This window comes from Meles meles, chromosome 5, assembly GCF_922984935.1.
Source record: "Meles meles chromosome 5, mMelMel3.1 paternal haplotype, whole genome shotgun sequence".
NCBI classification, from domain to species: domain Eukaryota; kingdom Metazoa; phylum Chordata; class Mammalia; order Carnivora; family Mustelidae; genus Meles; species Meles meles.
The window spans coordinates 87,234,403-87,255,669 of record NC_060070.1 but is presented as its reverse complement, the minus strand read 5'-3'; the positions used below and the strand labels follow the sequence as shown (position 1 = coordinate 87,255,669).

The following is a 21,267-nucleotide window of genomic DNA, read 5'->3' as shown; positions in this document are numbered from 1 at the left end:
AGTCTCAGGCGACCTTTTAGGGGAGGGGATTAGAGGGAGAGGAGTAAATATGGTCTTCTCCTCAGAAATCCTTATGATGGAGGTGGCAGACGGGGCTCCTTGGAGGCAGACTGCTGGGTTCTAAGTACAGCTCTGTTACTGGCTGGCTATGTGACCTTAGGCACCAAAGTCCATCCATCCTTTCTCTGCACCTACTTCCCCATCTGTGAAATGGACATGTAATAGTATTTCACTCAAAGGGTTGTGAGGAGTGAATCAAATGAATTAATAAGGTTTGTTAAATAAATAAGAAATGAATAGTGAAGAATATGTATGAGTACCATGAACTAATAGAACTCAGGAAGTTATAAACCTGTATCACGTAAGCACAAAAGAGGTTGAACATGACTAGGTTTCATTTCGGTTTTTTTTTTCTGAGTTGCCTTACCCTTTTGTGAGTTAAATAGACCTACTCCAGCCCCTATTTGTCAGCTGCATTTATTGTCATCTTCTGGAATCATTCCCTTTACCTGGCTACATCCAAAAAATGTTTTCAATTAATTTTTTCTTTTGTAAGAGACAGAGAGTGTGCGTGATTGGGGGGCAGAAGGGGGAGAGGGAGAGAGAGAATCCTAAGCAGGCTCCATGCCCAACGAGGAGCCTGACATGGGGCTCAATCTCATGACCCTGAGATCATGACCTGAGCTAAAAGCAAGAGTCAGACACTTAATGACTGAGCCACATTTGGAAAAACCCACATAAAAAACAAACAAACAAACAAAAAAAACCCCACATATTTGAAGAAATACGCAGTGATGAATTACTTACCCCCTTTCCCTAAGAGCCTCATTATAGCTCACACTTCCCCTGTTTAAATCACATAGCCAAGATGTATATGTGCTATGAGAATTCAGCATTTATTTATAATCTGTAAACTTGCTTAGTTCTCTTATTGTGTATTGTTTAGTATATGCTTCATAATAATTCTGATAATTTTTTTAGAGCTTACTGTGTGCTTTGCGAACATCATCTCATTTAATCCTTCCAACAAATAAACAAAAACACCCCGGGCTAGGTACTGCCTCTTAAGAGACTGAGTTCAGAGAGGATAACTTCCCCAAAGTGGTTGGCCTGGTTAGAGGCATGACCACTGTTTGAACTCTGATCTGAAGCTCAAGTTCTTCACAGCTGGTTTTTGCTGCCTCCTGTCTCTCCATGGAGAGTGTCACTTAGAACGTTGGCACCTAGTTTGCATAGAGAACTTCAGAGTTCCAGAAACAACTAACACTTATAGTGTGGAAGAGCGGAAGGGGTTAATTATATAATTATTATATTATATATATGTCTATTATTATTATTATTATTTATTTTTATTATTTATTTATTTCATTATTTATATAAGTATTATATCATATATTATTAATTATTATTTATATATAATATATGATTATTGTGTATTATAAATATTATAATATAGAAATAAAATATTTATAAGAAATACATAATTATGATTATATAATGTGTAAAATATTTATATATTATATTTATAATAAATATATTATAAATGTATTATATTTTACTTATATATGTTTATATATAATTATTATATTTAATTATATTGTATATATATTAATTATATAATACTAATTTTGATGACTGGCTGAATTTTCTTTTTTCTTTTTTTTTTTTTTTTAAGATTTTATTTATTTATTTGACAGAGAGTCAGTGAGAGAGGGAACACAAGCAGGGAGAGTAGGAGAGGGAGAAGCAGGCTTCCCGCTGAGCAGGGAACCCGACGTGGAGCTCAATCCAGGACTCTGGGATCATGACCTGGGTCAAAGGCAGACGCTTAACGATTGAGCCACCTAGGTGCCCCTGAATTTTCATTTTTAAAATGCTCAAGTGAAGTAAAAATACACCTTCTTTTACATATATTATTGTTTTTTCGCTAGATTAATTACTTCAGCATGTCCGTGTATAGTCCATGTCCAACAGCTCTGCTATATTGGAATGTGTCTTCTGTTGTTTAGTCAGATATCTGGTCTGTCTGCTTTGCTTTTAAATGTTGCAGTCAGTCCAAATTGCGGGTTCAGGTCATCTTATATGTCAGTTTTGTCCAATAGATGTTAAATTAAAGCTACTAATCGGGATGCCTCGGTGGCTTAGTCGGTTAAGCGACTGCCTTTGGCTCGGGTCATGACCCCCAGGTCCTGGGATCGAGCTCCACATCAGGCTCCCTGCTCAGTGGAGAGCTGCTTCTTTCTCTCCCTCTGTCTGCCGCTCTGCTTACTTGTGCTCTCTCTCTCTGTCAAATAAATAAATAAAATCTTAAAAAAAAATAAAGCTACTAATAGAGTGAACTCAGAGCTGATTTGTTTGTCCTAATACATGGCTTTTTTATTTTCCCCTTAGTATTACCAACTTTTTCTTAGTAACATTGCTCTCAGGCACTCTGTGGCTTTGGTGGTGTCATTAAGTTTAAACTGTGGATGGTATCTTAATCCTCACAGACATTCCATATCCTCTATCAGAGACAAGTCTCTGCCATTTTTAAATGAAATACATGTAGTAGAATCAACTAGAATGCTAGAATTTTGTCCTTTTTCTCACAGTATAGAATAATTTACCAAGTAACCATTGACCTTGCTTTTTCTGTTTTTAACTGTAGTCCCAGAAGAAAATATTGCAACCATGAAGTATGGAGCCCAGGTTGTAAAAGGGGAGCTGAAGTCTGCCTTATTAGACGGCGATACTCAAAACTACGATTTGGATCATGGATTTTCTAGGCACCCAATTGATGATGACTGCCGTTCTGGCATTGAGATTAAGCTAGGTCAGCCATCTATCATCAATCACATACGGATACTCCTGTGGGATCGAGATAGCCGGTGAGTGATTAGTATGACATAGACAGAAAATGACATTATGTTTGATTGACTTGACCTAATTTTGTTTTTACAGATTTGGTGGTTTATTTCCTTCGGATCGTTTTGCTATTTCTCTTGAAGTTTAGTTCTGAGGGAAGAGTTAAAGGTTATACTCCTTTTAAAAAAATGTTTTTTGCCTTTTTTCTGCTTATAAAAGTAATGAATAGTGTTTATCATGGAAAGCGTAGAAAATATAGGAAAGCACAAAGGAGAAAATAGAAATTGTTAGTAATCTCACCGGCCATTAGTAATCTTTGTATATATCTAACAAGTATATGTCTAACTAGTATTTATCTATCTAACTTTGTGTATATTTGACTAGTCACACACACATACACATACACAAAACAGAAACCACACATAGTTTTACAAAATAAAGATGAAATGTGTAAAGGCTAACTTCACTTTGTAATTCATACATTGTGAACATTCTGCTCTTTAAATATTCCTCTAGGGGCACCTTTGTGGCTCAGTTGGTTAAGTGATTGCCTTCTGCTCAGGTCATGATCCTGGAGTCCCAAGATCCAGTCCCACATCGGACTCCCTGCTCAGCGGGGAGTTTGCGTGTCCCTCTGACCCTCCCCCCTCTCGTGCTCTCTCTCTCTCTCTCTCTCTCTCTCAAGTAAATAAGTAAAAATCTAAAAAAAACAAATATTCCTCTAAAATACTATTGTTTTGGTTGTTTGGTATTCTGTCTTCTGGGTTAGCATCTTTTATTTACTTGATTGTTTACTTTCGAATATTATGACTTTTTGAATGCATTTTATCCTATGGATGAAGAAAAAAATTGTCTTTTAGTGGGTGGATAAATAATCATTCTCAGAATAAAGGAAGTTTGTGAAAAATATTTGGTGGGCTCCAGCCTCGGAACCCACCCACTTTGTAGTGCTTCAAGATTCAGCCTTTCTTGTGGCATCTCTGACATTTTTCACCCACTGTAGTTTCTAGGGCTCATCTGTGATGCTAAGAAGTACTAGAGCAGTTGGGTGGCCAAGAACTGTTTCTCTCATCACTGCCCATCGTTAACCTAAACCCTACATACCCAGAAACTGTTATAGTCTTTTAGGCCCTACTCATGCCTCTTTGAGTCTGGCATGGAGGACTTAGTAGTAATGGTGATGATACCCTTGCATGGTAATTCATTTTTCTTAGCACTGCTGGCCACCACTTGGGCCTTTTAGGCCCTTTGAACCAAATACAAGGGAATCTTCATGAAGTGAGAGTCAGCATTTCTCAAAGGCACAGGTATTCAAGGTCCCCAGGTTATTTTTATCTGTTTCTCTTTATTAAGAATATATTTCCTGATGGGCACCTGGGTGGCTCAGTTGGTTAAGCAACTGCCTTCGGTTCGGGTCATGGTCCCGGAGTTATGGGATTGAGTCCCGCCTCGGGCTCCCAGCTCCACGGGGAGTCTGCTTATCTCTCTGACCTTCTCCCCTCTCATGCTCTCTCTAACTGTCTGTCTCTCAAATAAATAAATAAAATCTTAATATATATATATATATATTTTCTGATATGTATCTTATTGGATATAATATAATGCTTAATTGGCAAAATGGAGCTAATTCACATATCATTTCCAAGAGTCTGGGTTAATAATAACGGTATAACAATAATTATATAGTACTTTCATTACTTTTATGTGGTAGGTACTGTTCTCAAAGTTTTACATATATTCACTCATTTAATTAAAGTGAAATTAGTATAAAGATAACAAAAGAAAAGGTTAGTATGTTTCAGACTGAAAGTAGTTATCGTTTCCATGATGTTAAATATTTATAGGCCACTTTGTTTTAATGCGTGCATTACATTCACAGGGGACTTAACCATGTAGCAGTTCTTTCTTCACAGAAGTTATCATTCTAAGCAAAGGTGAAAAATTCAGAATCTTAAGCCCAAAAGATTCTGACATGTGTTGTAAAATTATATCCTGCATTACTGATAACCCAGAGAGGTTCAATAAAAGGTTATAACCAGTTTGAGACTGAGCCATAAAATGAATGGGAGTGAGGGGACAGCAGAAAATGAGGGGATGACACAAAATAAGCTGACCTTTTCTGGTCACAACTGTTGGTTGCAGGCTGACATTTATGGTCACCTAAATCTTCTGAGATTGTTCCTGTTGATATTACACTACAAGTAATAACTGCATCTCAAATTTAAATTTGGCTTATGACAGGGGAATATAGATTTGTGCAGTATGGGACCAGCATCTAATGGTCCAGCGTAGTGGACTAGAGGAGGATGATAGGCTATTTTCATTACTGCCAGATTATTAGCTGCCAAATTCTATGTTGTACCCAAAAGAAACACATATTATCTCTACACCCATGTCATTTATTTTTCTTCAGGCCACGTATTTGTGTGGGATGGTGGGAGACTGAGAGGGAGCAGGAGATAAGCAGGCCTTCCTGGGGGACCATTCTGAGTTGGCTATCCTGAGGGAATAGGGCTGGACTTCCAGACTAGGGAAGGTACAAGGAGAAGGCACACCTCCAACTCCTTGATTTTGTGTCCTCTCTCTGTCATGGCTTTATGAATCTGCTAATACAGCAGGAGCAAGGCATCCTGGATCTGTTTGGAAAGGAACAATTATCTTGCATGCTGGATGTGTGCCAAACAGGGTGCTAGGCCCTGAACAGATGAAGATAAATATGGTATGCTCCTTGTTCTTAAGCAGCTTGCAATCCAATAAGGCATACAAGCGTGCGGAGAGATAAGTTTAGTGCGTTGTGGTGTATGCTACAATAGTGGGTCTATACAGATTTTATTATTATCAGGATTTGATTTTTATAAAGGAAGTTCTGATAATAATTTGATTGTTATGCAGAAAATGCAATTAGCAAACTGTGTATTTTTTTGTATCTTTTAACGTTTTATTAAAGTATGACTTGGTTTTGTTATTTTAATATGGTACTTTTTTCTGCGTTTTTCCTTTTGATTCACAGGTCTTACTCATACTTCATTGAAGTGTCAATGGATGAACTTGATTGGATCAGAGTGATTGACCATTCGCAGTATCTATGTCGTTCTTGGCAAAAGTTGTATTTTCCAGCCCGTGTCTGCAGGTTAGTTCTCATGGCTAATTAATGATTGTGATGTCTTATTTAAGGAAATGTGAACCTTGAGAAATGAGCTATATATTTTTTTGTCTCAAAGAAGAAGACTTTTTCGGGTTATCAGCTACCAAATGCATCCCAACTAAAAAACTTAGCGAAAATATGAAAACAAATCATCTTAATTCTAGAGTATACTGTGGAACTGTTTATCCAGTGTTTTGTGCCATACGTATGCTGGAGACCTGCCGTGAACAAGTAGGGACAGAGAGCACAGGAGAAGTGGAGATGCTCTTTATAAGCTCCATGCTAGACACTGAAAGCAGAGTGATTGTTAGGGGCTTCGTTCTTCCCACAAAAGCCATGGGAGGTATTTCTGGAGGCTTCCCTGGTAGTCCTCAGGGCCAGGAGGAGATTCTTGGATGTTAGTGTGCACATTCTGAATATCTGTGTTCTTTTTCTAGGTCAGTGCTTATCAGCAGAGCTTGACAGAACAAGTGTGTCTAGTGGGTTGGGTTTGGGACAGAGGAGGTTGAGCTGCTGGGGCTCCAGGCTCGCAGCCTCCCTTTAACCAGAGCACCTTAGCTTTTATTGTTGTTAGCATCGTGGCCCCATGGAAGGTTGTTCTTAAAAATTGTTTGTGAGCTACTGTTCTGTGTGTGTGTGTGTGTGTGTGTGTGTGTGTGTATATATATACCTATAATTATATAGGTTTTATAGAATTTCAGAAGGTTTAAACCATCTTTTAAACTTTCTGAAATTCTATAAAACCTATACAATTAATGAATTTGGGAGGGGAAAGATAGAGGGGCCTGAAATTTTGCTGTTTTCTTTTTTGTTTCTGTTTTGTTTTTCCTGTTTTAATTTTCCCCTTGGAAATTGCCCTCAGGTGTTCCTTATCTTAAAGTCAAAAGAGCAAAGGCAGAGAATGATTGGTTCATCTAGACCCATGTGGCAAGAGGAGAAGAAAAGGTGTATGGTGGGTGTAAACCAGGGACAGTATGGGTCTGGCCTCTTTACCCCCTCCTGTCCCCACCCTCATCTATGACCCCAGCTGACCTCCCACTGTGGCTGATTTGGAGCAGATGGGGATGCCCCACGGCACTTAGTCTCTTGGTCAGAAGACACCCTTATACTTAGTAAATTTACGCTCTAACAGCATCAGGCTGAATTCTTACCTCCATCAAAGGAACTCCACAAAACCTTTCAGTGTTCTGGTACAGTAAAAAATGTTGCCTACATTTTTTTTATTATGGGTATGGCTGGACACAATATTGTTACCCAGGGATCCTCGTGTGTGAAAATGAAGAAAATCAATTTCATTTCCCCAAAGAAAGACTTAAGTGTTGCAGGTCTGGCAGTGGCTCTTTTATCAGCGGAGTTTTGAATGGATTAAAATGAGAGGGACAAGAAATTGAGTGAAGATTTTGTATCTCAGAGCTGCCTAGGGATATTTTGAGAGTAATGCAGGGGCCCCATCTTGGAGGAGGAGATTGAGCCTGCATTGACTCACGTTACTATGATTGTATTGGATTAGAAAATAAGCAGCATAGCAACCAAAGCATCTGATGTGGACTGAAGGACTGGGTGTTTGCAATTTGAAACAAGAGGAACATGGCTCCCAGAATAAATCACCATGAATATTAGCCACGACAGAGTCTGTGAGCTTTACCCACTCAAAAACCGCTACCATATGGAGGGGGATGTGTGCCCTCAGTTATGATCTCTGGCTTTTACAAACTATACGTCCCCTTATTTATTAATGGGCAGTATTTATACTTCCCTTTTGTTATTTTGTCTCTACCTTGTGGCCTTGTTTTTGTTGATGTAACTTTTATGTCTTATAGAGGTAGGTGTATTAAAAATGCTCATTTTGGTTTTGGCACAGCCAGTTCCCAACCCTGGTGGAGAAAAATAGAGCAAAGGTGATGTTAGAGATAGCGACAACAAGAAAAGGAAAGAGTCTTGATAGCCACATTAAGAAATAAAATTAAAGAGATTTATAACCACTTTAACGTATATTACTACATTCCTTTATAAACTCTGCCTTTTGTAAACGGTTGGGATTTTGGTAGTATTTAAAATGATCCTAAGAGTAAAATAAGTCACAGTTGATTTTCCAAGGATGTCCTATACTTGGTGTTTCTTTTCTTTTTTTAAAAGATTATTTATTTATTTATTTATTTATTTATTTGAGAGCATGAGCAGGGGGAGGGGCAGAGGGAGAGGGAGAATCTCAAGCAGACTCCATGCTGAGTGTAAACCCCAACACAGAGCTTGATCTCATGACCCTGAGATCATGACTTGAGCCAAAACCAAGAGTTGGTCACCCAGCTGACCACCCAGGCTCCTCTATGCTTGGTGTTTTTTATCTTCACAATCATTTATTGCCTGTCTAAACAATGTTCTAAGTACACATTTTCCAGGAACTTCACTGGGCATATATACATTCTTTCTCTTTGCCTTATTTAGTTAATTTGTACATTTGTATGTCACCTTTGTTTTTCAGTATCCTTTGAGTATTTGTCTTGCCTCTGATACTAAAATTACAACTTCTTGGAAATAAGGAGTAGAGATTGTGATCTTTTAGTATTCTTTAGTATTCTTGCGTGGTTCTCGGGCTATGATCTAGTATGTAGTAGGTGCTCTATAAATGTTAGTACAGGCTTCCTGGGGTCAAGGCACTGACTGTATAATGAGGAGAGATCGATTCAGCATTAATATGTGTATATATTCATTGGTACTTTTGATCTGTGTATTTGTTAAAATGTGTATCCGTGCTAGAAAGGTCTCAGTTACATCGTTTGCAAAGGTAATTTCCTATATTTTCATGAGGAAGCTGAATATTGAGGTTAATCCTGAAGGATGTATCATGTATTGAGGAAAGATTATATCAAATATATTCACAAGAGAAGAGCAACATTGTGAGTTGGGGAGTGTGAAATTACCTAGCTCTCTCTCTATTGAGTCTTGGCTGGATTGCATGTACATCAGCACTGTGTCGTGAAAAAACAAAAAACAAACAAAAGAAAACCCCATGGTCTATGGAGTTAGAGCTCTTCTCACTCTCTGGTTTCATTGAATCCTGGCCTGGTGATCTTAGTGAAGGTGTGCCTCTCCAAGCTCTTGTTTCTACACCAGGAAAAACAGAAATAACACCGTTTAGGAGTCTGCCGTGGAAGGTTTAGATGGCAGAGCGTGTGTACAAATGTTGAGTACAGTGCCTGGCCCAAAGTAGAGGTTCAGTCACTAGTGGTTTTTATTTTTATTGTTTTTTGTTTTTATTATTTTAAAATTGTTGGTATTATTATTATTATTATTATTATTATTTTCTAAATTTTGAGACTCTCCACTGGCATTTGACCTTCAGAGAAAGAGTCATTCTTGCTATCGTCTTTGGCCATGGTGGTGCTCATTGTGAGGAAACTGTTCCTGACCTCAGGAGCCTAGTCTCCCCGACATGTTTCCAGATTGCCATTCAATACACAGCAGTCTGAAACATGCCTTAAACAGTACACTCCATCTTCATAACCTGCCTAGTGATGTGTTCCCAACAGTTGTAATTTGGTAAGCATTTTTTTTATTGTAGCAAAATATACATGGTGTACAATTAGCCATTTATGTATCTGTAGAATGTAATTCAGTCCGCACTTCACCTCATTAAGGTAGTGGACATTATCCAGTGGCAATAGATAGGATAACGTCAGGCTTCAAAGTGAGAGTGATTGCTCCAGCTGTAATAGTGAATGGACAGAAATGATCTGCTCTGTCTTCCTGGGTCTGGTTTAGGAATGCATCGGAGGTTAATTGAGGACTGTTCTATGTAGCCAAAAGCCTAGACTAATAACACACCCTGCTCAGCCCCCTCCTAGGGATGAAGAAAATGGACTTGTCCGTGTTAGTATAATCTTTCTTAAGCACTCAGAATCATGTTATGTCTTAGCAGCTTTCTCTTTCTTAGGAAAAGGCCATTTCTGCTTCACCTTTATTGTCTTGTGTATCTAGGAATCTCTCTTCAAGCCCTTCCACTGCCTTCCATGGCTTTCCTGGATGCTGGAGCCCAAAGCTGAACAAAAAATACTAGTAAGGAGTGGCAAATATGGAGTGCCCTGGGGGTGTTTTAAAACACTATCTGGCTGCTTCTCAACAGGGTGCTGGTAATTTGGCAGCCATATAATGTTGCCGAAATAGGAGACTTGAAAACATGGGTGTGAGTGGTGGAGGTGGATTTCCGAGCCTACAGGTGGCCAGTAGCTGGAATCAGAAAAGTAATTGTGGGGCAAAACCCGGGAGTTGAGGAAAGGAATCCCACCTGAAAGCGCAGCCCTCAGGGTGTTCCTGTTGAGAGAGGAAGGAAAGAGTAGATAGCAGACACCTTTACTGTAGGGACTGGGCAGAGACAGGAGAACAGTCACTGAAGACAAGGGACGGGAGGGATGGCCACTGTTCACACAAGACTAGGCTTCTGCCTTTCCTTTTGTTTTTAACTACCATCATGGAAATGTCTTGTTCTTGACATTTTTATTATCAAATTATAATGTGGGACGTTTTTAAATCTCGGTAAAGCTTGTTCTCTGGTAAGATTGTATCCAGTTCCTACCAATAGCACATGAAAATGCTCTTTCTCTGAGCCCCTAACCAATGCAGGCTTGTCAACACTGCCAATGTGAGCTATGATGTGGTAAAACACACACACACACAAAACCCTTATTTTAATTTAGATTTATCATCAATGAGGTATAGTATTGTTTAATAATGACCGTATGTTCTTTCTCATTTATGAAAAGCGCGTTTTAGCCTTCTGCGTATTTTTCTCCTGAGGCAATGATCTTTTTCTATCTTATCAGAGCTTTATTTTGATATATTGATATATACACACTGAGATAGATATAGATATGCCATCGGTTTGCCTGTCATGTGTTGTGCAATTTGTTTTTAGTTTTTAGTGTTTTACTGGTACTTTTTGCCATATGGAATTTTACTTTTTAAAAAATGTAGTCCAATCTCTTCATCTTTTTTTTTTTTTTTATCTCTGGTCATTTGCAATAGTGTTTAGAAAGGTATTTCGCACTGCAGCATGTTGTGTTTTTTCTACTGTTTGTTATTTTTGTCTTTATATCTAGATGTGTGATTCAGCCAGAACATTTTGTGTGTGTGTTTTCAGGTAAGGATACTCAGTTGATGAAGACTATTTATTTAGTAATGTTCCTTACCACACGAATGTGAACAATCATATTTATCATATATATGCTAAATTCTAGCATATACTCTACTCTGTTTCACTGATTTCTTTGCCTATAGTTGAAAGTGTTAATTATTGTAGTTTCCCTTCCCTCCTTTTTTTTTCTTTTCTTAGAATGAGATATATAATATGCCAAATGCATCATGGAGAAAAGAAAGGGTGTTATAAAGCATCTGCTAGCCTGTCTTCTGGTCTCAGTGGTCACATTAGAGGCCCTAAATGATGATAAATATCTCACTAGCATGGTTCTACTCTCACGTACGACAAGAAATTTAGGCATGCTTCACCAGCTAAGGAAATCGATTTTTCTTCATGTATTCATCTGTTGTTCATTCATTCATCACTCACTCATCCAAAATAAGCTCCTACTCTGTGCTACACATTGTACTTGATACCTAGGCCACAACACCTGAAGAAGATTAACACAGTTTCTGCTGTCATGGATACTGGGAGGAACCAATCTCAACAAGTAAGAAGAATGCATCAAGTCCTTTCAAGTGTTGTGAATATGGTGCTATGATAGGGACTGATGGGGGCCATGCGTGGGTCCAGTCAGGGTTGGGGGGCAGTGGTGGATATTTTCAATAGGTGGTCTGGGAAGGCACGAGAGGGGAGATGGTGTTTTTGACTGAGTGAAAGGAGTGCTATTTCCTGGTCATTGTTTTAGATATTTAGCATTTCTTTGGTCTACAGTGACTGTTACTTGGGAGTAATGGGTCTCCTTTAGGAGGCCTCATTAGATGAGTACTAAAACTGTACTGTGTTTTGGTATAGGGCACTTTCATCTCTTTTATTGCTATCATACATTCCAGGTCCCTCCTCATCCCTGCCATCATTAGAGCAGTATAATTTTTTTTTTTTTTTTTACCCATCTTCATTAGATTATAGTACCTACACAGTGCCATAGATCTACAGGACATAAAACAACTGAGAAAATAAACATTGCTATTTATGGAAGCATTCTTTGCCAACCTTATTCACATTGTACAATAGCTATGTGTCTCCTTTCTTTTCTCTCTTGTTCTCCCCTGCCCCCATAACTGGGCATTGATATATTTATTTACTTTCAAAGGAAGGCGCTTCTACATTATTCATTGGCTCACCAGGATGCTTTAGAATTGTACCTAGAATTATGCTGAGCCTTTACTTTCTTTATGTGATTGGTGTCTTAAGAATTCAAGAAATGCCTTATTCAGATGTAAAGGAAAAAGGAATAGTTTCACGTTAAAAAAGTAATCATTTTCGTTCATACTTAGTTTGAATTGTACCTCTGCCTACAACTTTGATGTCATGATTGAACTAGCATAGAGCAACTCTGCATTCGTAGGAACATTTTCTTCCAAGAATGCAAAGCAAAATGTAGCCACATGGTGTCACTAAATCATAACAATTTTATTTGAGGCCAAAGAGAGATTGAAATTGCCTTTTTTTTTTTTTTAATCAAACCGTATTTATATATCAATTGTTCTGAAGTCTGTGATTTGTGAAATAACACGTGAAACTATTTGTACCATTTAAGCCTTTCAGCTCCTGGGAAGCATTAGTTACGTCCGAAGCCTGGAGATGTACATGCAGGTACTAGCCAGCTCCTGACTCCTCATCTACAAAGTGTAGCACATATGTGGGCCTCTGTAGTACAATTAGGCAGGTTCATACAAATAAGGGTTTTTTTTTTTCCTTTTTGATTTAAATCTTCCTTTGGAATTTTGAACCAAATGGAAGAGGAACTCAAAGGGGTTGAGCCACTAAGTATTTATAAGGAATCAGGGAACAGAAGAAAGGAAGATGAGGAAAAGACAGGATTACAGGAGCTCAGGAGAGATGGGAAGGGGACAGTCTAACATTCATTGAGCATTGTCTCCCATCAGACACATCATTACCTTGTGTGATTGTGATCCTCACAATAGCTCTGTGAGGGAAATGCCACTAACCACCTAATTTTACAAACAAGGAAATTGAGCCTTAAAGAAGCTAAACGTGCAGGTCCCTCAGAGCACACAGTTAGCATCCCAATCCTGCATTGCTTCTTCAGGATGTGAGATAAAGCATCAGCTCTGGGGTCGTGCCGGAGGAGACTTGCCGCCCTGAAGAAGCCCTTGCTGCCCCTTGGGCCGCAGCAGTTTCCCGGAATCCCGGCAGAGATGCCCCAAGCAGAGTGGCCGCAGCCTGCTCTGCTGGCGCTGGGCACAGCCTCCCCAACACCAGGCTGCTGGCCATGTGGATGGGGAGGGTGAGGACGAGGAGCAATTGGGGAAGTTTGCACTTTTAAAATGCTCCAAAGGGAGTATAGCAATCCTTTATCTAGGTGTGTTTTGTCAGTTTGTCAATAGAGCTTTGAATTTTCCGGCCCTTTAGTTCCTAATAAGATCATTTTGGACTTTATTATTACATAGTGAGCCTGATGTTCTTAACTCCTGATTTGTTTTGCTTCCACTATATTTAGAAACATACTTTATATATTATGGAGTCTCTCTTCATGAGCTCTCTTCACATCCTGAATTGCTGTTTTTCCTTTTTTTTAAGTTTAGAAATTTTCTATGTATTATTTCACCTACAATCCTCTTATTAGGCCAAAAAAAAAAAAAACCAACCAAAAACCTGCTGTGTTTTATATTCAGTAAGACCTTTGAGACTCGGCTGTTTGTGCTTAAGTTATTCAATTGCATCCAGGCTTTTTGTTTCATTTTGTTTAAAGGGTAATAACACGTTGAACTTTTGTGTGTGCAGTGGAGGAGTTGGAATATGAGAAAACAGAACAGGGTTGTCCTTTTCCTTCGCATTTTATTTTATAATTTTAGAATATAAATTAGTGTCTTTTAATAAGCCTATTGTATGAGATGATGTTAATAACACTGACGACCTGTTATTATTGCCACAAACAGCCGTTGTCTGTTTTTCATTCTGGAAGGGCAAGCACTGTATTTGGTGCTGCTAATAGTTGCTTCCCAAGCAGTTAGGTCCAGGATCAAGTTCAGACAGCACCTCTCTGGGTGAGCATCAGAATCCTTTTTCTTATGCTTTTACTCTCCTCAGTGCTACTCTGTTATTTACAGCATTTTGTCCTGTGGACATTGATTCAACAAACATGGACTGAAGACCTGCTATATTGCAGGCACTTAGGTTAGGTGTCAGGCATAAAAGGATGAACAGGACACACTCTGCTCCCCTTCTAGGGACTGATAAAGTAAAATATCATTGATGCAATAATAAGGGAATACATAGGTAATGCAGGACCATGGCTGTGGGGGTTCCTACAGAAGAGAAGATTTGAAGTGAGTAATAAAGGACCAAGGGATTGAGCAGGCAAACAAAAGGAGAAAGGATGTCCTACGTATGCACCTGCCCTGGGCAGTATCTGCACTGGACTTGGCCAAACCTGAACTATTTTCTCAAAACTCTCCCATCATTGGTTCCTTCTTCTTCCCTAACTTCATCTTTGGCTTTTATTAAAAATACCTTATTTTAGGGGCACCTGGGTGGCTCAGAGGGTTAAAGCCTCTGCCTTCGGTTCAGGTCATGATCCCAGGGTGCTGGGATCGAGCCCCGCATCGGGCTCTCTCCTTGGTGGGGAGCCTGCTTCCTCCTCTCTCTCTCTCTCTGCCTGCCTCTCTGCCTACTTGTGATCTCTCTCTGTCGAATAAATAGATAAAATCTTAAAAAAAAAAGAATACCTTATTTTGTCTCACCAGTTGAAATCGTCCATTTACCACTTATCTTCCCATACCTCCCTAAGCTCTGAGACATGTACATGAATGACAATCCTCTTCTTTATATGACCTTGTAGAACTATTTCAGGTATCTGGGACTTGGTTTTATTTAAAGTTTTTTTTTTTTTTAAACTTCTTTCAACAAGATTAGAAGACTCCATGGGGAGAACTGTAAATTAGGTTAGTTTTCACAAATAATATTCAGAGAATAGTAAAAATTTGCAAGAAGCAGAGAAAAAGTTCCTGTTTTGGAGCCAGGATTTGAGTCAGTGTATCTTTTGCTTAGAAAAATAATGCATTTCCATAGGTACTTCATCATTGAGTACATGCCACTGGTAAGGAAATTGACCTTAGTGTATCAATTTTCCTATTTGATATCTCCTTTTGGAACCTGTTTTTGTACTGTAGTTCTCCGAACATTTACTTAGGAACTTAGGAAATCCTGAACCAGGAAGCCAGAGTTTGAACTACTGGGCATGGGACTGTGGGTCTGTCAAGTAGAAAACAAGGGAGGAATAGAATACAGAGCCATCTGGGATTCTGGGCTCCTTTATATGAGCGAGGGGCCTCCGGCATAGGTGAGCTATGGAACTGCGACTGGAAATGGTGGGACAGAGTTTCCAGGACTTCCTACACAGCTTCCAGATTGAATCAGAAAATGCTATCAGTGAAGTAAAGCTTCATTGACTTTGGTTTTTGAAAGATCAAGAAGAGGGAAGGACAGTTAGATCTCAGATCTTGGAGGTCAGAAAAAAGAAGTTAGACACAGATTTGTAAAACGTAGTCATTTCTGATCCTGTTTACTTTGGAAATGGTAATCTAAAGAAGATATTGGTGAAGTAGTTAATAATTGTCTCCATGGAGAGTTAGGCCTGTGTATATTAACATTTCACCCCACACGGCCTGGCAGTGATTGCTCTGACTTAGCGTTATAGCTTAAATCACCCAATTTAGCCATTAATTACATAATATATCTTGTATGCCTCTCATTATTTTGTCATCCCTAGACCTTACTGTATATTACTATATATTTGCTCATCAGATATGTTGTTGACTCCCTCTAGCCCCCTGACATTCCTGAGTGAAGGTGCCTGAATAATTGTTTTTCTGGAAAAATCCTTTTAACATTGCTATTTTTTCCCCCAGTGTTAGAAGGAGACACTAGGAAATAGATTTTGTAATATTTCTTTTCATGGAAAATATGCTCATAGAGGACTGTATGTACAAGTCCCCTAGTTAATAAAACCATCAGAGCTTTCTCAGTGATCCTAATAAACGATACAAGTTCCCTAGATCTGGGTGCTTTCTGTGGATACAAGGTTGGCTCAGGGGAGAACGGACCAGAAGTGAAACCAGATTGCTTGTCTGCTGCCAGAAATTCTGGGCAGCATGCCAAACTTGGTTCACCTTCTAAAAATTCATCTCCCAATATGAAAATGGAGGGCTCGATCCCTGAAAGGAATGGTGGTAGCATGAACACTTGGACTTCCTTCAGCCCAGAGGACTTGATGGATGTGAGGAAAGGTGGGGGGAACCGATCGGGGTGGCCTGGCAGCTTTGACCCCATTTAAGAGCTGTAATATTTTCTTTAGCAGTCTTACTTCATTATGTCTCAAATTATAATTTCATAAGTTCATAATTGTTCTTCCAAATAATGTGGGTCATATATACACATGAATATGTTCTGCCTGATAGGAAGCTATAGGTTTAATTTCTAATAGTCCTAGAAATTCTCTGCGTATTATGAAGCTATTAGGATGTAACAGCTGTTTTACTTCTTTCACCCTGCAAAAGAAATGTGATGCAGACTAAAATGATCAGTAATTATGTATTTTGAAAGCTAAAGCTCCAGTTACAGAAAGATCTAATTTACACATTAGATACTGATAAAACTACAGTGTGCTATGAGTTTCAAAGTTAGCGTTATCTCTTGCCTAAGACTATGAAAGAGAATCTGTGCCAAAAGACATTTTCCCTCTTTGAAATCCTCTTTTGCATTGCCTATTGTAATTTTGAAGTTGCAAATCAACAGTAATGAAGAACTGGTTGATATTTTTCTAAGGAAAAAAATTAGAAGGAATGTGAGAGGGAGTAGGATTTAGAAGGATTTTATTTTATTTCTGTTGATCAGTGCCTGCCATCTGCCTTCCATTTAATGTTGTAGAAGCATGCATGCGTTTCTCAGTCCTGAACAGATGATGTGCATGGTTTGTTGAGATCTATGTGTATTCTGGATGTGTGTGTGTGTGTGTGTGTGTGTGTATACCTACAGTGCTTAAAATCACACTTAAAGTATAAAACAGATAATGAGTCTCCATTTTGGGCTAATTTGCATATTCGGCTCTTGTACACAAAATAAAGACTACAATGACACTGATTTTCTTTTCTACTTTAGAATCAGCACTAACCAGCTGTCAACAAATATTTTGATTAAACACTTTCCTTTATTGGTGAACTTTGGGGCACATTCTTTGTATAAACATATTGTTTTCTTTGATTTCAAGGGACGTATTTTCAATATGATTCATGGATGCATCACACCGGTAAGCTGTCATGCACAAAAATATATTTTTCTCTGTAAACTTCCTTTTTACCATTGATTTCTCTAGGGCAAAAATGTCGCTCAGAACAGAATATTCCAACTCAGGTTATTTGCCTGAAATAAAGGTGGTAAACAAATGTGTAAGTCTGCTTTAAGTAAACTGAAGAATTTAAAGCACAGATTCCCTAAACTAGACATTTCCAAGAGATTTTTAAAGATCTAATAGTGCCTCTAATACATTTAAAATATGATTTGAGGATACACATTTTGTTAATATTTTGACAAATATACATTTAGTCTTTCTTCCATGTTTAATCATACATAAGCATTTTATTTATAAAAGTGGTATTATGGAGTATACACTATTTTGAAACCTTGCACATATATACTTATATTCTCTGTGACTATTGTTCCATGTCAGTCGGTAAACATTTGCTTTATCCTGTTGAATAGCACAATATTCTGAAGGTACTGTTGTTTACCTAACAGTGCCCTACTGAGGGATTTAGGATGTTTTTAGTTTTACTATTATAGAACACTACAGTCTTTGCATACTTATCTGATTATCTCTTCACCTGGGCAGAGTTAAAGGATATGATCATTGTAAAATGCTAAACTATTGGTAAATGCTATCCAAAAGCATTATACCAGTTTATTCCTACCAGGAGTATGTGATAGTACCTATTTCTCCCTGTACTTAGCAACAATGAGCATTATCATTGTTTCTAATCTTTTGTCAAGCTGATAAGCAAACTGTGGTCTCTCATTTGTTTTATTGTGCAGATTTTTTATCATTTGTTAAACAACCGTGCATCTGTTTGTTGATAAGCATCCGTATTTTATCGAAAAGATGAAATTTGAGTCAGCCTAAAAGAATGGGTTGAGTTTTGATTGGAGGGCTTTTTCTGTGATGTCTTCTAGGAAAGTGATCCTCAACTGGGGGCAATTTTGTCCCATCCCCGCCCCCCCGGCCCCAGGGGACATTTGGCAACGTCCAGGGACATCTTTGGTAGTCATAATTGAGGGGCAGGGTGCTACTGGCATCTATGGGTAAGAGGGGTGCTTCTAAATATCCTACAGTGTACAGCACATCCTCCTATGACAAAGCATTATCCAACTCAAAATGTCAACAGTGCCACGGATGAGAAGCCCTGATTGGAAAAGTTTGTGGTAATTCCACACATGAAGAGGGCTTGAATAAGATGTCTTTGTTTAAATGGAGAAAGAGCATAGCTCTGAAAGACATTCAAAGGAAAAACCAGTCAAAGCCAATGACTGGTTGAATATGGAATAATAATGACAAAAAGTTGAGGCAAAGAGAGCTTCAAAGTTTGGAACCTAGGTGGCCAGGAGGTGGACATTGGTGGACAGAAATTGTGAGGGAGCCAGTGTGAGCTAGTTGTAGAATTAGTAGTTAGGAAACAAATGGTGACACTCTTGCTATTTCATCTGCTCTGCTTTTATGTAGTGAGTTTTTTATTTTATGTGTGGTGCCAGGATTGTGTTGGGTTTTGGATTACAAAATCTCTAACTAGTATCAAACATTTGATCTCAAGCAGTTTCCTCTTTTGGAAATGTTCTTCTTTCATCTCTAGCAACTGAAATCTGGTCCATTTATGTAGTAAGCTGAAGTGCCATTTCCTCTAGGAAATCTTCCCTAATCTCCCCAAATGAAATAAAAGTATATTTTCCTCATTTATTCAACAGATAGTTATTAAGTGCCTGCTACATGACAGGCACCGTGCTAGGTAGTAGAGCTCCAGTGGAGAGCCTTAAACACACATCCCTGCCCTTGTGGAGTTTACAGCTTAGCAGGAGAGTCAGATATTAAACAAAATAATTACAAGTAAAGGGAGCTGTGATAAAGGCAAAGAAGGAAAACATAAGTAAGCATTGGAGGTATAGCAGAGGAACACAGTTTCAGCTGGGTGAGTCAGGGGAGGTCCTTTAAGGAAAGTGTTTTTTAAGTAGAAACCTTCCTGATGATTAGCAGTAAAGTAGGCAAAGCAAAAGCCAGGGAATTGGGAAAGCGTTTGGAGCAAGGACAGGAAAGCTTTGAGGGAGAAGAGATGACCTGTTTAAGGGCATGAAAATAAGTCATTGTGGCTGGAGAGTGGTGGTGAGGTAGAGAGGAAGAGGTCGGTGGTGGCCAGGTTGTTTGGGACTGGCAGAGCCATGGTAAGGAGTTTGTGGTCTAGTGAATGTGTAGTCCCAGGGGAGGGGATTAAGCAAGGATGTGACGTGATCTGTTGTTTGAAGTTTTTTGAAGACGTGCTTTGTGGGAAGTAGGTTGACTTGGTGGGAGATGAGTTGGGAGGCCTTTACTATAGTTGAGGAGAGGTGTGGTGGTTGCTTATGTAAGGAAGGTGGCAGGGAAGATAGGAAGAAGCAGATGGATTTGAGATGTGTTCTTTAGATTGTGAGACTTCCAATAAGTGTTGTTCCATATACAGGGTAGGAGCTGAAAAAGGAGGTACAGGTTGGAAGTAAGAAATTTAAGAGTTGTTGTCTTAGAGCATGGTATTTGAAGCCATGGGAGTTTATTAGCTTCAGAAGAGACAGAATGTGCTCTAGTGCAGGAGGTGAAAAGAGGACCTAGAACTGAGTCTGAGTGCTCCAGAACTTGATCAAATGGGAGAGGAGACGCCAGCAAAGGAAATGGGGAAGGAGTAGCTAACAGGAGAAGTACACGCAGGAAAGTGTGGCTTCAGGAAGGAGGGACAGGTCAAGATGCCAGATGTCCCTGAGAGATCAAGTAGATGAGGAAGGAAGAGGATCCCTTGGCCTTAACAACATGGAGTACACTGCACACCCCCTTGCCGTCCTGCACCACATAGCTGACGTGGTGGGTGTGGAAGCCAGGTTAGAGTTGGTTAAAGAAATAAATTTATGATGGATCATGAGATGTAAAGTGCATATACTCATTGAGGGGGCAGGTTCTCCTCTTGGTGAAACCCATTCAAAGAAAATGTGTATGTAAGGATGCTGATTGCAGCACTATTTGTAGGCAGCAAAAAACCATAAAGTGCCAAAAAGCCCATCAAGAAGGGAATTCATGTAAATTAAAAAGAATTAATTGTATCTACATGAATTGACCTAGAAGGATTTCCATAAAAATTGTTAGATGAAAAGCACACGATGCAGATCCTGTGTTAATTATGATGCTTCTTTTATCAACAAGCAAACTATCTTAAATGTGTATATAAATGTCTGTATGGATTTATAGGAGCATAGAGAATGGTGTGGAAGGTACACATTGAACTTCAATATTGATTACTTAAGGAAACTAAAGATGGGGTAAGGAAAGTAGATAGTGTTCAATTTTTATTTACTTTATTTATTTACTTTTTGTTATGCTTGCTGTAACATCATTTTTTCAGTTAAAAAGATTTGAACTTAAAAAGCTCTGGGATGCGAGCAGATGGAGAAAGAAAGAATGGATAACTCTTTTGAGAAACTTGGCTCTGAAGGTGTATAAAGAGACAGGATGGAAGGTGGAGATGGATGTGCTTTAAGGATGAGAGGTACTAAGGCACATTAAATGCTGAATGAAAGGATCCAGGAGAGAGAGATTGAGGATGGAGAGAGAAGCCAGTGCATTGAGAGACACCTTCATTTTGCATGATAGGAGGAAGGAAAGAGAGGACAAATCCAGTCCCTGGCTGCAAGTACCAGGTTCCTTTAGTACCTATGGAACCTACACCAGCTGTGAGGTGAAAGGGGCGTTGGAGGTTCAAGTAGAGTGGAAAGAGGCAGGATATGCATAGTTGTTGCAGACCCTGGGCGACTGACTCTGTTTGAGTCTATTTGACTG

General features: G+C 39.0%; 1 protein-coding gene across 3 annotated transcripts in view; it reads left to right on the top strand.

Annotated features, from left to right (window-relative positions):
- BTBD9 (BTB domain containing 9) overlaps window positions 1-21,267 on the top strand; it is a 422,827-nt gene that overhangs the window by 53,692 nt on the left and 347,868 nt on the right. For all 3 annotated transcript variants that reach the window (XR_006818290.1, XR_006818291.1, XM_046004605.1), the window contains exons 5-6: window positions 2,648-2,867; window positions 5,855-5,974. Coding sequence is in view for 1 of the 3 variants with exons in the window: in XM_046004605.1 (XP_045860561.1) it covers window positions 2,648-2,867; window positions 5,855-5,974 (340 nt within the window). In the remaining 2 variants the exon portion in view is untranslated. The remainder of the gene's footprint in view (window positions 1-2,647; window positions 2,868-5,854; window positions 5,975-21,267) is intronic.